This window comes from Cyclopterus lumpus, chromosome 23, assembly GCF_009769545.1.
Source record: "Cyclopterus lumpus isolate fCycLum1 chromosome 23, fCycLum1.pri, whole genome shotgun sequence".
NCBI lineage: Eukaryota > Metazoa > Chordata > Actinopteri > Perciformes > Cyclopteridae > Cyclopterus > Cyclopterus lumpus.
In genome coordinates, this window is record NC_046988.1 from 10,415,393 (window position 1) to 10,428,162 (window position 12,770).

Sequence of the window (12,770 nt, forward strand, 5' to 3'; positions counted from 1 at the left end):
AGTCAACGTTTCGGTAACAAGGACCTTTCTCAAAACATCTATATAACTCCTACTCTGTCATAAACATTGTTCAAAAGAGGGCTGTGTGAGCAAGCAGCTGAGGGGGCTAAAGCACTGTGTGTTCCCTGTTGTGCCTTATGTCAACATCTGATCAAAGCAGCACACACACACAAACACACACACACACACACACAAACACACACTAAGAAAATCACAGGCATAAAAAATGCACACAGATGAATGCATTAGGTTGCTTTAGTGTACCCTCAGGATACTGAGTAAGCCTGCTTCTTGATGGTCCCCTGATCGTTACAAAATTATCACACTGCATCAGTAGAAAATCCTGAATAAACCTTTTAACTTCTCCTCAGTAATGCAATACATGGGCTTTTTATCCTAGAGGCCAATGGGTTTATCTTGGTCTACAAAGCTCATGATACAGACTGTTGTGATGCGAGTGGCAGCATTGGAGCAAGTAAAAGTGTTTTCATTCATATGAATAGTAAGAAATACACAGTCACAGATGGGAATTTTACTATTGTGGACATCATGCTACTCATAAATCAGTGATTCGTTTTCAATCTTCTAACACACATGGACCAGACTTGTTATACAGTGCATTACTGAAATGTTGATTAATGTGTATTTCTTGAGTTGCATCATGAGATTTAATCAAATATTATTATAATTCAGTAACAACGTTTCTTTCATAAACATCATCTGCTATTGTCACAGAAATTATGACATGGCCAAGCAGAAAAAACAGGTGTGTGTAATTAGATTGATTATTGCTGTTCATTATCACATTCTCCACGAACATCAAACCAAACTCAGATAACCGCATCGTGACATATTTCAATACGCTCTTCTGCCTATTTCAGTATTCATTTAAAATGTTTGTGTCCACATATAGTCTCCACATTGCATACAGCAGCTACCTTCTTCACATGTGACAAAACAAAGCAGGATGTAAACAATAAAATAGCGAAGATTCATCAAAAGATATAATAATTTTCTGGCAGTGCATTATTGTTGGCAAAAGGTAACGCTTTTTCTTTTTCTATTGCTTGATGTTAAGTTAAGTTGTCGGTGATTAGTGTAATGTAGTTTAAAAGTATATCGATAGCCCCCAGCCTGAAAAGCGAAACTCGAGGGTTTTGATACTTGCGAGGTGCCGTACTTCAGAATCCCCGGAAGCACTGCTGCTGTCATCTAACTAAACAAACATGTAAGTAACATATTGACAATAAACACCTTACGTGTTAGTTTTGGCAATACTTACTGTGACGTTTGTGCAAATGCCGCTACTTTTATTTCTTTTAAGAGTCAAAGAGACATCTTTAAAACGTCCAGCACCGAGTTAGCTAACTAGGTAACGAAAAGTCAGTCGGGAAGCTATGCAAGTTAGCAAACTTCCCGACTGCAGTGCCACATCGTCACAAGCTGACAGCAGGGCCTCAGTCACTGCTTCATTTGGTTGATCTGATGTTAAGCAATGTTATTAGTTTATCTCCGCTATTTTGCTGTTTGTCATTGTGTTAACGTTAACCATATTATCATTATCATATAGCTTATTTTATTTTCTCGTATCAAGTTATTTTAGTAATGAGTGTGTTTAATGTAATGTATACCAATTCGTCTGGACATGAGTAGCTATGAGGAGTAACATGTATCAGTTGGATGAGCCTGACATTTGGATTCAAAGCTACTTGGTAACTTTAGTAACTTTTTTTTTTTGATTGTTCACAGGGGCTGATTTTGGAGAACGTCATTAAGAGGCGTAGTCCTCTGTATGCAAGTCTAGAGAAGGTGACTGTAAGAACTTTTCTGTATTTGGTTAAGCTTTTTTAAAATCAGCCATGGCTCTGGAGGAAGAGGAAGAGGAGCTGATCGTCGAAGAGCCCAAGGAGGAGGACATGTTTACACCTGTGTGTTGCCTGGGTTACCTATCCAGCATTAACCTCCTTGTGGCAGTATGCGTTGGCATGTATGTGCGCTGGGATGTGACGAGTGAACCAACGATTCTGGTCATCTTCATCCTCGGCCTCGTAGTCCTGGGGATTGCCAGCATCCTCCATTACTACTTTGCTAGGAAGAAAGCGAGTCTCAGCTTGTTCCATTTGTGGTTTGGCTTCTTGCTCGGCCTCCTCTGCTTCCTCAACAGCTCCAGCTTGAGTTCCAATGTCATGGAACTGGTCGCCAACTATCTCCTGTTGGCCAGTGTATTAATGAAAGCGATGTGGGCTTTAAGTGAGCGAATATTCAGCTCCATCCGCCACAAACCCACCTTTCTCACTTCAACTGAGCTACTGGAGCTCCTGGGATTTGGCGTTGCCAGCATGACCATGCTTCTTCACAAGTCGGTAGCCATTATAGGTTTGGTGGTGGCCCTGGGGGCTCTCATTGTGGACCTGAGGATGAAATCCCTCCTGGCTTTGCCTAACCTGGTCGGTTTTGCCTTGGTCACCTCTCTCGTGTTTTTCCAGGCCTTAGGCATCACAGCCAACCCTTATGCTTTAGGCTGCTACATGGGCAGGCTGCTGTGTGAGCCTGTGTTGGATGTGTACTTCAGCGGGCTGGGTCCTAGCGAGCGCTGGATACCAGTGCTCTCCCTGGGGAGAGTGTGGAGGAGGCTGTCCCTGCTGCCGCTGAGTCTGATTGAGCTGGCCTTCTTTGTCCTGGCTGCCTTAAAGGTATACTCAGCGCTTTTGCACAAATTGACATGTCCATTATGTGAGTCTTTTAGAGCTTTCATTCTTTACAATTTGTAACCCTTTTATGCCACAGTATGTATGCATGACGATACAGTGTTTTGTATTACTCATTTTGAAATGTGAAATCTGTTTGTCACTTTTCTCTAGCTTGGCCACTTGGAGCAGTGGTATCTGGTGATTCCTGGCTTCTGTCTGTTTGGCGTTTTCTGGTTCATTTGCCACGTAATTCTGCTGATGACAATATGGGGCTTCCACACCAAGTTGAGTGATTGTCAGAAGGCTTGGCAGGCTCAGCGATCCAGAAGCCGGAGTCTCAACCAAGTCATGGCCTCCAGGGGCATCCGACACTTTTGCCTCATTTCAGAACGGCTGGTGTTCTTTAGTATGCTGTCAACGGTCATACTGGCAGCTGTTTCCTGGCAGGTAGGAGACACAAGAGAATACTACTACTTTAACTTATATCAGAAATATTATCATCATAAGAAACTATAATAGGAACGTTTCCAAAGCGTCTATAGATATAAATAAAGAAGAAGGTATTTCCTTTACTGTCCTACTGTTGTTTTTATGTATGTATCCTTCTACTCTGCAAATACATCTCTTGGGTGTATTTAGCAAGTCAGAATCTTAATTCTTTCATAGAAAACCTCATAGATCATAGCAAGGGTCCCGTTGTCTTCCTCTTACAGCTATAGCACTTTTAGTTTCATGAAAAGATCTCTATAAACATATAATTTACCCCATGTTATAAACCATGATGAGAGATGCTAGTGGCACTGTGTGTAGTTCGTAGTTGCTCCCCAAGCAGAGGCACTTCAGCTCTCATGCAGAACCAATTTAATTAGCACTTTAATATCCCTATCTACTTGAATAAAGAGCAGCAATAACTTATTTAGCCTTATTAGACGTTTACCTTGTCAGAGTCTCATGGGTCCTAATTTGAAATCTGCACATTGTTGATGTCAGTTAAAAATTTGCCTGAGTAAGTTGGCTGTCTGCTCGTATAAGAGTTTGTGTTTTAGCTCTTATGTGTTCCTTTTTCAATGTTTTACAGCTTTTTATTTACCTTTGCTGTTGGAATAAAGTAATATTATATATGGCCAACCACTGAAATCCATGTAACTCTCATTCACACACACACACACACAATAACGACGACAACGTTGGTACGATCTAATGCAGTGTCACCAATAACTACAGGCCTTGAACCTAGCAATAGTTAGAGAGATGGTCATAAAACTATGCAAATGTTTAACAACATCATTTTTTGTGTTACATTGGATTCTCTGCCTTCGATTGAATATACTGTGTATATGAAAAAGCATCTTGAATAGATTTGTTATTATATATATATATATATATATATATATATATATATATATATATATATATATATATATATATATATATATATAATGTGTGTATGTATGTATTTACTATTAAACATTTATATTGTATGTATTATATGTGCCTTTCAAAATGCATCTAAAAAGTGTAGCTTGACTGACTGAAAAGCTGAACACTGCCGTTGTGCAATTGTATAGAAATGACTTTCCTAATTCGAAGTCATCTTGTTAGTGCATTGCTGTTTATTGCAGCGCTCCTCACGAGCATCCCCCTACTCCCGTAGCTTGAGATCGACTTCTGCAAATCAATTCTCGATCTGTGAGAACCACTACTCGTTTGCCTTTCATTTTAAATTCCTCCTTTTCTAATGTATTGTGCTTTCTCTGCTTTCAATACTATATTCAGTCGTTGGAGAATTGTATTTAGCATTTTAAGACGTAAACAACGTCGTAAAAATGAGTGTAACCCATTTTTTACTTCGGGCTGTATATTATGCAAACTCAAGTGTGGTTCCACTTCGCCATGCAGGTATTGATTTGCATTCTTGGATTCATTGCCAGGCTATGAAATCAGAGTAGCTTTTTGAGGATGCCGTATTGCGTTTGCATACCAACACAGTGATCGCCCTGAATATTTGAGTGCATGTGCAAGATTAGTCTATGAGGCAAGTTGACTTTTAAGCTACATGACTGAAAGTGCAGGCTCATACACTACATTAATGTTTCTGTTTTGGATGCATCTTTGTGATGTATGTTTAGTCTGCTGTCATACGCCGCATCTTGCCTTCACTTATTTAGGATCCTGTCATGTTTCGTCCTGCCGTAATATCACTGTCACGCAAAGCGTCACCACCAATTAGCTGGGTCTGTTTGCTTTGGTACACGCTGTAAGTGATGGAAGTGAAAGTGACTTTGATTCTTTTGCTTCTTGCAGCCCTCCAACGGCCTCTTTCTCTGTGCTCTGCTTATGGTGCTGCCTTTGGAGTCTCTCACCCACGGCTTGTTCCACGAGCTCGGCAGCTGCCTGGGGGGAACCTGTGTTGGCTACGCCCTGGTCATACCTACTGCTTACTGCAGGTACGGAAGAGAGAAGTAACACAGAAATATCATGCAGACTTACGCAGACACACTTGCATAGTCTTCAGTTTATATTTCCTGGAGCAGCAAGCAACTGCATAGATGTCAAGTGAGTAGTCAGCAAAAGAGTGATCAGAGCACTGACGGCTTGAGCACACTGCCATGATTAAGAATAGGATGCAGTGGGAAGAGTGTTTCATGTGAGTGAAATGGGACGGTGGGCTGCCTGAAAAGCTTTATTAATTGTCTTTTTTATCAACAACAATTGACAACAATTTCTCATACTAAGTGACATCTTAAAATTGCTTGTTTTTGCTTGTCACAGTAAAAACAGACATTTATAATGACAAAACCGAGAAAAGCAGGGATTGATCTAGAAGGGGCTAAATAATCACAATATCTCTGATTGTGTAAATTGTCTAAAACCTAGAAGTATAGTGTTTATTATTACATAACGCAAAGGAAAGATAAATTCTCACATGAGAAAATTATCAACAAATTGCTTCAATGATTAATCGATTTATCAAAATAAGTTTCTGACCATAAACTACTCAATCTATTTATTGTTTCAGCCATACTCTCGATTGACTAAATGAGTAAACGTTTCAGATGACCAGACTCATCTTTGTTTTAGGTCTCCATCACAAGTACATGTGCTGTAGTTGCAGCTCAGCTGATCGCAACACAAATAGACTACGCAGCAACAAAACACACCTCATTTACACATAAACATTTGCCCCAATGTCGAAGCCTTTTCTTGGCATCCGAGGCGCGGGTAAATATGATCGCTCATTCCAACTCCCTCCTCGGTTAACACAAAACCAACTGGATAAATAGGCCAATAACTCTGCATAAACATGCCGATAATGTTTGGGCCCTTAAGGGATCAACCCAGTGCTCCCTCGCTCCGCAGCATACCAAGTTGTTCAGCTGGAGCAGTTAGCCATTAGCTGCTGCCTCTCCCAGTGCCCTTTCAGTTGGCCAAGTGTGTTTTTTTTGGGTTTTTTCTTCAATACCCTGCATAGTTTTGATGATGCCGACACATCGTAGCAGCGAGAGCTAGACATATATATATATATATATATATATATATATATATATATATATATATATATGACCACTCTGTGGATATTGAACCTTTTAGCTGATGGTTAGCTCTCGCATTAAGAGGGGATGCCAGCCGTAATGGTTTAACTCTCCAGGTGGTTTTGGATGCGGGCCCATGTCCTATTGGAGCTGTAGACGCTCTGCATGCAGGGTCCATTGGGAGGACTGTGAGCCTGATGAGACTGCAGGAGTGAATAATGGGCTGTTTGATGGCTGCAGATCATGTTTTCACAACGACAAGAGACCCACAGGGAGTTTGGAGAGATAAGGGTGAGAAGGGGAGGTGTGCCGGCTAAAACGGTGAGGGCGAGATGACAAGGGGGGGGGGGGGAGAGACACACAAGGAGAGAGGGCTGAGGTTGTAAGCAGTGAGGAGGAGTGGTGGTGGTAAAAAACGAAAAGGGACAGACTGAGCATAGAAAGGGGAGGAATTGCGAAAGAGGGAGAAGGAGGGGTGGTGCTCTGAGAGAGCTGTGGAGAAAAGGACATGATGAAAGAGAGTGTGTGTAACGGAGGAAGATGTGGTTTGAATTCTCAAACTACGAGCCCTTGCTCCCCTGGGCGCCATGAGATCTGAGAAGATTAGACGAGTTTAGGTGAGCTTGGCATGCAAAGGTTGCAGCAGGACCATGTGTAGTATAGCTGCTTCTTTTTTTATTTTTATTTTTAGCAGACACCCAACAAGGAAGGCAAGGAACGGAGTGTCTGCATTTACTTAAAGACAAACTTCCACCTGTTCTTCTCAAGGTGAGGTTGAAGGTGATAACGGGGGCACAGAGCATAATGTGATGGCAGAGTTATGCAGATGTCTGTTAGAGTGAGGAATGGCTTTGCCATCCGCTCGGCTGTGAATAACATCAAGTCTATTGATGGGAAGAAAATGTATGGCTGCACTGAGTAGATGCTAGCCTTGACTTTGTGCGCGGGTGCCCCCTCAGGTATTGTCCACTTTTTATACAAATCACTTTTCCCTTAACTATCTTTAACCTCAGTTCCCATTCATATTTCTTGTCACTCTGCTCAATTCTCCTCTGCATAACCCTTCCTTTTTTTTTGCTATTTTCTTACATTCTTTTCATTCCTGACTTCCTTTACTTCCCTGAGGCTAGTGTCATTTCCTACAGCACTGATCCACCACTCCTACCCTCCTACCCGCCCCCCATCTCCATTCATCCTCTCATTTGTCTCCTCTCTCCCCGCTGATGCCGACTGCTACTCCTCCGCTCTCCTTCTCCTCTCCTCGGTGTGTCAAACTATAAACTTCTCACTCATTCACGGCTATCTGTCTGCTTTTGACAAGCCACCTAACTTAAGCCACACTCGGAATATATATATATATATATATATTCTCTCATCTCTCTCTTCCATCCAGCGCCGATGGCCAGCCCACTCTCCTACCACCTGAGCAGGTACAACAGCTGAACATGCGCTCAACGGGTATGCTGAACAACGTGCAGCGCCTCTTCTCCCACCACATGGTCCAGACGTTTGGTTGCGACTACTCCACCAGCGGCGTTACGCTGGAGGCCGTGCAGACGAAGCTCCGCTGCTTCCTGGAGCTTCGTACAGAAGACGGGCCCCGTCACGACACCTATCTGATTTTCTACAGTGGCCATTCGCACAAAGGCACCGGTGCTTGGGCTCTGGCTGGTAAGAGACCCACTTTTTTTTTGCTTTTACTTTGGCTTCTTTGAAAATGATCAGTTGTCACAGTTAAGTCCCTCCTCTTATTCGCCCATTTAATTTCTGTGGATGTATTAGGGATGCAATCTTGAAACTTGGACCAGGGATTTTCATGCGTATATCGGCTGACACACCATGTGCTCACCATTCTGGGCAAGGCATTTTTTATTATGTAGCATATATCATGACCAGTATACTCAATGTGCGTTACATTAAAGTGCATTCAGCAACAAGTAACATGAGATTGTAAGGGATAAGATATGAGAACACCTACCTTCCAAAATACATTGATAAACCATTCTACTCTTCCAAACCACATTTCCACCACCAGAAGAGTTGACCTATTATTCCCGAGATTAATTGTAGCGTGTCCAATTTGAAAGAATGGAAATTATGATTTGGTTAAGATATATAATCGCATGTCGAGTCAGGTGCACCATCCAAACTGTGTGTGTGTGTGTGTGTGTGTGGGGGGGTGGGGGTGTGTGTGGTCGTTGGCAAATCAAAAGCAAGCTATAAAATATTGCATAGATGGCAAGGTCTGCAACACTGACAGCCCGTCCTTTTAGGCCTCTCTGCAAAGCTCAAAGCCACTCCCCCAAAATCTTCATTATGACCATAAACGACGAACACGGCTATTGTGAGTACTCGCAGCTGTCAAGTTAGCAGCTCGTGGAAGACTACGGTGATGTGCAATGAGTGCACGAGCATTGTGCGCGCCAGTGGTAGCCAGGCACGCAGGTAGAATCCTTCATCTTTTTTTTGTCTGAGCATTTGATTGCTGTTGAGATGCAATGGGAATTTCAGCAAATGTAAAAAAATAAAATTTAAAAAATAATGTTTTTGAGATAACCAAGTCTATTCTTCCAAGAAGATGAGCACAGTGACTTTCACATAGAGCAATACTATTTTTGCAATTTGCTCTTCTGAAAGCATCCCTGCAGGATGCTAAGAGCATCAGTTGCTGAGATGAGTCAGGTGAAAGCTGTTTTTGTCAACATGATAAAGATTCAATCTTCCCATGGAAAAGTGGGTCGGATATCACTTTCATCTCACAAATTAAGACTTGACTACAACAAAAATTGAACACAAAAGAAGCATTTACTGCGACGCTGTTGTGTCAGAAGGCATCAGGTAGATCTAGTATTCTCTCTGCAGACAAAATTTTCATTACAGTCCAATTTCCATTCTTTTCATTTGCCCTCCTCTATTAATCAGAGTCCAATATGCAGAGATCAGACGAGTAAGCCAAAAGAGTTGAGAATTGCTGTGAAGGACAGAAGTTTGGTTCCAGTCGAGAATATTCTGTGACGGGTTCAGACGCTCTACCGTGACACTCCCTCAACAGAAATGGGAATCGCAGCAGGTTAACACCGTGTCGGCTCCAATGCCTCTGTTCAGAGATTACTTGCCGCATTCTCTCTCTGCGTGTTGCTGCAAACAAGGGGGAGAAAAAGTCCCCATTGAAAAGATAATCACTTCCCTCCGTCACCGTCCTGAATGGACCTTTTCAGTCGATGTTCGGTGGATAATTGTACACAGTCTTGAAAAAGTGGGCTTGTTTTGGCAGAAAAGTTGTTATTAACACTACAATTATAAAAAGTTTGTGGTGTTCAGTCTTAAATTATGCAGGGACCCATAGAATAATTAGTTTGGCTTTACTCTGTTTAACACGGTGGATTCATACCTGCAAATTGCTTTCGTAATGCAATAGAAGTGTCTCTAAATCGGCTTGTTTTTTTTAGAGATGTGAAAGGAGACCAATTTCAAACCCAGATATAAATCATTCCTGGGTAGAGTTGCTCTGTGGCCAACAGTAGGAGTCATTTTTCTCCTTGGCTCCTATTTACTTACCTTGCACTTTACTACAGGAAATGATGCTATTGAGGTAACGGAAATAATGATTCGGTACATCTGTTGGCGAGGCACCACACATCTCTCCATATTTGCATTCTGCCATCTGGAAAACGGCATCTTCGTACAATTGGTGGGGTTGTGATGACAGCAGTCAGACAGACCGTCCCTCAAGTGAATGTTGACATGTCTGAGCCCTGCAAAGCCACAATGTCCATCAACAGCCATGTGTCCTGTTGAAATGTCCTTGAACACAACACTGGTTCTATAACCGCCGCTGTTAATCTCTATTTTATTTGGTGAAAGTAATTTTAGCTCAGTAAAACAAATGCAATATGTAGAAGACCTTTTTTAAACTTCAAATCGCAGGGATACTAAATTGAACGATGATTTCTTATTATTCGCTCAGTTCTCAGTCTAACTATCTAACCTCCTCTCCTGCAGGAGGCGAGAGCCTCCACCTGGCCCAGTTGCTGGAGTTGTGGAAGGAGAAGAACGCGGGCCACTTCTCCCGTCTCATCCTCGTCCTGGATACTGAAAACTCCCTCCCCTGGGTGAAGGAGATCCGCAAGGTGGAGGGCATCTATGTCGCCGTGCAGGGGGCTGAGCTGTCCTCCACCAGGGTGGAACCAGAAGCTGGAGACACCCCCCTCCTCGGGGACTTCACTTCCGAATGGGTGGAGTTCAACTGCAACCCGGACAGCGACACCCAGTGGTCGGAAAAGGGAAGGACTGTGACGGCCGCGTACGGCGTGTCCAAGCGCTGGAGCGACTACACGCTTCACCTGCCCACTGGAAGTGACGTGGCCAAGCATTGGAAGACCCACTTTCCCAAGGCTACATATCCCATGGTGCACCTCTCCAACTGGTGCTGTGGCCTCAACCTGTTCTGGTTGTGTAGCATGTGCCTGCGCTGCTTCCGGAGGTTTAAGCTAGCTTGGTTCCCACCAGCTGTACTGGACACTGGGCAGGGCATTAAACTGGTGCACTCTTAGATAACGGCAGATATTGACATGTACATTTTGATGCTGTTAGTTTATTTTAATTTTATTTTTTATAAAGAGCTGGGTACGAGGTGTTTTATAGAAAGAACAAATTATACTTGTATGCCTATAATACACAAACAGGCACACAGGTTTTATCTCATGAGTACAATGTGGCCTTCGGTCAGAAAGATTATTCAACAACTTCCAATCATTTTTGCATTATGCTTAATTGCTATAATGCATTGAAGTTGTGCTGTTATTATATCATAACATAGGCTCAATGTTGTATAGCCCAAAATGAGGGATTGAAAAACCGCAGAAAGCATTATTTTTATGGTTCGGGAAATCACATTTATGGTGAATTGAACTATATTTAGTATGTAGCTATGGTTTCTTAACATGAGGTAAACGACCACATTTTGTGTTAATATATTATATTTTGGGGCTGAGTGATCTATGATTTTGAATACAATTTTGCCATTACTGCAAAAGATTTCTGGTTCTCTTTTTTTTTTTTTTTACAAAGTGCAATTTTTTTTCAATATCTGTGCCTGGAAGATGGATTTGGGGTAATCTTTTAATATGATTGCCTTTATTTGTTTACATGTAAATATGTGTGTATAGTTCATATATTTGAACTGTATAGACTTAAACTGTGTGAGTGGGGAGGGACTCAACAGCACAGACCAACAATGACTGCTGTGGGGCTGACCTCTGACCCTCTGGTTATGGGATGGTATAACCAAGCAGCCAACCTGAGACTCTTGCTGTGGGATGTTTCCTGGACTGAACCAAGACCGATGCTTCCCCTGAAGGCCCTATATTATCTCTCGACATTGTCCCTGTACTGTGCCTTGCGTTGATTTACACAAATGAATTCTAGTTGAAGTCATTTGCGCTGCACAAACACAGCATATTCAAGTTTTCTAGCTCCTTGCCACGCTTCGAAAAAGTGACATGTCATAATTCAAGAAGCTCCCAATGCTTTTTATTGGTGCACTGACCTTAAGAACTTCTATTGACGATCCTTTATTGTCTTCTTTATTTGCGGCCTTTCTCCTACACAACCTCAAACTCCGGAGTGGATTGCTGCCTTAATGGTGTCAAGTGTCACTTTCCACATGTTGAATCCCCTTGTGCCTCACTTGAGTTATAAACTCGAATAATAAACTGATTAAACTTCGCTGCCTGATTTAGTTGTATGACAAATTTAGGGAGCGGAATGCAATACATTTGGGTTTAATTACATGGAAGTAATGGAAGAGAAAATCAATAAAGGAGAAAGTACGACATGGTGGTAGACAATCAGCCAGGCTCATTTAACATTACTTTACATGACAAATATAGACTCTGCTCTGGAGATGCGAGCATTGCCTGGCAAATATTAGGATTGTGAGCTGGAGGGAAAATGAAACGCTACGTGACACGGTATCTCTGAGGGATTTGTTCACTGAGCTTTCACCTCGGTTGGTCCTGGTGCCTGGCCGGACATGTGTCCAAGGAAGCAGGACTGTGGCCTGGCTCGTGCCTGAAGGGCGCCACAAGGCACGGAGCAAGGTTTGGTGGTCACTTTAGAAAGATGAAAGCGGACATTCGAAGCAAAGCTTCCTACCGACTTTCATCCATAAAACATTAACTGGGAGAGCACAAGAAAAGAATGTCATGAACCGGAGCGACCTTTCGCTTAACTCGCTGTGCTTAGGCGCTGTAAATATCAAGCCGCTAGGCAGGGAGGAGCTCTACGATGAGTATCCACAATGGCAATTAGTGAAACGGAGACCAGTATAAATGCTGCGTTGTGTGGGCGTTCTTCTCATTGCTGCATAGCCTGCAAGCTGTGGTTAAAGCTAAAGTCAGGGATTCATGTATGTGGCGGGGAAATTAGATTACGGGCCGGATTCATCTCCTAAACTGGATTAGGTAATAAAAGAGCCTCTGAGGCCCATGAGGTTGTGCTGCTTTTAAAGCTTTTCAACCTAGGCATCCTTCTTCGCGTCTACAAC

The 12,770-nt window shown here is 42.5% G+C and overlaps 1 protein-coding gene across 1 annotated transcript; it reads left to right on the top strand.

Annotated features, from left to right (window-relative positions):
- Positions 1-1,152: 1,152 nt before the first annotated feature.
- Positions 1,153-11,950, top strand: tmem168a (transmembrane protein 168a). The gene is made up of 6 exons (XM_034526215.1): positions 1,153-1,228; positions 1,750-2,693; positions 2,862-3,137; positions 4,995-5,137; positions 7,617-7,894; positions 10,226-11,950. Exons 2-6 carry the CDS (start codon positions 1,860-1,862, stop codon positions 10,774-10,776), a joined length of 2,082 nt encoding a protein of 693 aa, XP_034382106.1. The 5' UTR covers positions 1,153-1,228; positions 1,750-1,859; the 3' UTR covers positions 10,777-11,950.
- The last annotated feature ends 820 nt before the right edge of the window (positions 11,951-12,770 follow it).

Excerpts from the sequence above, each read along its gene's own strand:
- tmem168a (XM_034526215.1), top strand. The coding sequence starts at position 1,860 with ATGGCTCTGGAGGAAGAGGAAGAGGAGCTGATCGTCGAAGAGCCCAAG. Across the intron at positions 2,694-2,861 it reads TTGTCCTGGCTGCCTTAAAG|CTTGGCCACTTGGAGCAGTG; the intron begins GTATACTCAGCG and ends ACTTTTCTCTAG. Across the intron at positions 7,895-10,225 it reads CGGTGCTTGGGCTCTGGCTG|GAGGCGAGAGCCTCCACCTG; the intron begins GTAAGAGACCCA and ends CCTCTCCTGCAG.